This window comes from Motacilla alba, chromosome 19 (assembly GCF_015832195.1).
Source record: "Motacilla alba alba isolate MOTALB_02 chromosome 19, Motacilla_alba_V1.0_pri, whole genome shotgun sequence".
Lineage (NCBI taxonomy): Eukaryota > Metazoa > Chordata > Aves > Passeriformes > Motacillidae > Motacilla > Motacilla alba.
The window spans coordinates 1,763,991-1,766,212 of NC_052034.1; the positions used below are offsets into that span (position 1 = coordinate 1,763,991).

The 2,222-nt window shown below is 62.2% G+C and overlaps 1 protein-coding gene across 1 annotated transcript; it reads right to left on the reverse strand.

The window, feature by feature from the left end:
* Positions 1-237: 237 nt before the first annotated feature.
* LOC119709849 (lysophosphatidic acid receptor 1-like) lies at positions 238-1,952 on the reverse strand. Its single transcript, XM_038158116.1, has one exon. The coding sequence runs from the start codon at positions 1,877-1,879 to the stop codon at positions 911-913; it is 969 nt and encodes a 322-aa protein (XP_038014044.1). The 5' UTR covers positions 1,880-1,952; the 3' UTR covers positions 238-910.
* Positions 1,953-2,222: the final 270 nt, after the last annotated feature.

The window sequence follows — 2,222 nt, forward strand, 5'->3', positions numbered from 1 at the left end:
GGACACTGCTGGGAGGGTCAAACCCACCTGCTCCTCTTGGGGGACCTGGGGACACTGCTGGGAGGATCAAACCCACCTGGAATGGCTCTGCTCCCCGTGAGGGACCCTGGGAGGGTCCATCCCTCACCTGCTCCCCACGAGGGACCCACGGAGCTGCCGAGGCTGGGAAGGAGCTCTGAGATCCCACCAGGCTCCCACCCCACGCCCTGCAGGGGTTTTGGCATCCCGCTGTGGGGCTGGGGGCCCGCAGTGTCTGCTCAGTGCTGGTGTCCTGCTTTAGGGCAAATTTGGGGGAAAACTCCAACAGGGCCCTCCAGAAAGCAAAGCCACACAGCCGCTCCCCACGGGTGGCTCGGGAAGGATTCCTCGGAGAGAAGTGGAACAAACCTGTTTATTTAACAGGCACAGCCCTCCCCTGCTCACGAAATGAACAATACCAGGTGACAAAAGTCACCGGCCGCTCTGAAGGGATGACAGATTCAGAAAGCCTCTCCTGTGGGGTGGCTCTGTCCTCAGCCCCTGGGCACCGGGAATGGCTGCTGCCCAGAGCAGAGCCCCCTGGCCACAGAGTGACAGCTCTCCGTGCTCCCCAGTCTGCAGCAGGTTCCAACAAAAAGGAAAGAAAAAAAAAACCAGTCCAGGGAAAACTCTGCCTCAGCTAGCTGAACTAACTAAAAAGCAAAGGAGCACCGTGTTCTGCTCCGTCCCGGACAGCCCAGCCCGGCGCAGAGCGTGGAGGAGCGTCGCTTCCAGAGGAGCGCCGGCTGATGGCAAACCCCTGCTGCTTCCCCTCCCTGCCTCCTCTCCCAGAACCAGCCCCGAAGGCACGAGCAGAGCACCCAGCCCGAGCGGGGCACACAGCCGGGGACACAAGCACGGCGAAGCCACCCCGGGGCGGCGGCCGGGCCCCTCAGACGTGGCCGCCGGCGCAGGCCCGCGCGCGGCAGGCCCAGAGGCCGCGCAGCGCCTTCAGCCGGGCCCCCAGCGCCCGGAGGCGCAGCGTGTAGAGCAGCGGGTTGCCCAGGCAGGTGATGGTGATCAGCACGGCCGTGCAGTTCCTGAAGATGTACGCCCCGGGGTACAGCTCGCCGTGGCAGCGCCGGTTGGCCGCGTCGAAGACGACGCCGGCCAGGAACGGCGCGTAGGACACCAGGGCCAGCAGCCAGATGGAGATGCTGGTCCTGGCCACCTGCGTCTCCGCCGACTTGTAGGTGCCCGTGGCTTGGCCGCACGCCTGCATCCTCAGCTTCCTCTTCCTCAGGATGATGATGATCCTCAGGTAGGTGAAGAGGGGCACGAGGAAGGCCACGGCCACGTTGGGCATGGCGATGAAGACGAGGTAGTTGACGCAGAAGGGGCTGTAGAGCACCGAGACGTTGCTCTCGGCGTGCAGGCAGTTCCAGCCCATCAGGGGCAGGCAGCCCAGGAAGAAAGCCAGGACCCAGTTGATGAAGACCACGGCGATGGAGTGGTTCCTGGCCACCCTGAACCTCGTCCTCATGCTCTCGGCCACGGCCAGGTAGCGCTCGATGGCGATGCTCACCAGGTTGTAGATGGTGGACAGGATGGACGTGGTGTACAGGGAGTAGGGAGCCAGCATGTCCTGGGAGCCGAAGATGGTGATGTCGGGGTTGGTGATGAACAGCATGGAAATCCAGAAGCCGGAGAAGCTGGTGAAGAGGTCGGAGACAGCCAGGTTGCAGAAGAGGATGGAGATGGGCTTGTGCAGGTCCCTGGTGGCCAGGCGGGTGAAGATGACGGTGCAGTTGAAGATGATGGACAGGACGTTGATGGTCAGCTGGGGGATGCCCAGGGCCAGCACCAAGTAGTGACTCCAGATCTTGGTGTGGTTGGCAGAGCAGTTTAGGAGCCCATTCATGGTGGGAAATGCTCCTTTCGGCCGGCTCTGCTCATCCCGTTCTCCCCAGGAGCTCCCACCTCGGTCCCCGGGCGCGGATCCTCTCCCGACACGCAGCTCCTGCTGCCACATCATCGTCGGCACAGGGGTTAAACTTTAACCAGGTGTGTTTTTAAATATTTGGGTTGCCAGCTGGGGGCTGTGCCGATCCCTGGGAGTTGCTAGGATAGCCCAAACTGCAGAACACGTTTCCCACACGGATGAGCTGCTGGAAGCAACCTTTGGCAAGAGCAAAACCTGCCCGGGGCTTGGGGAGATGGGTGGGCACACCTACAGTTTAAATTCTTCAGGGGTGTTCTCAAAT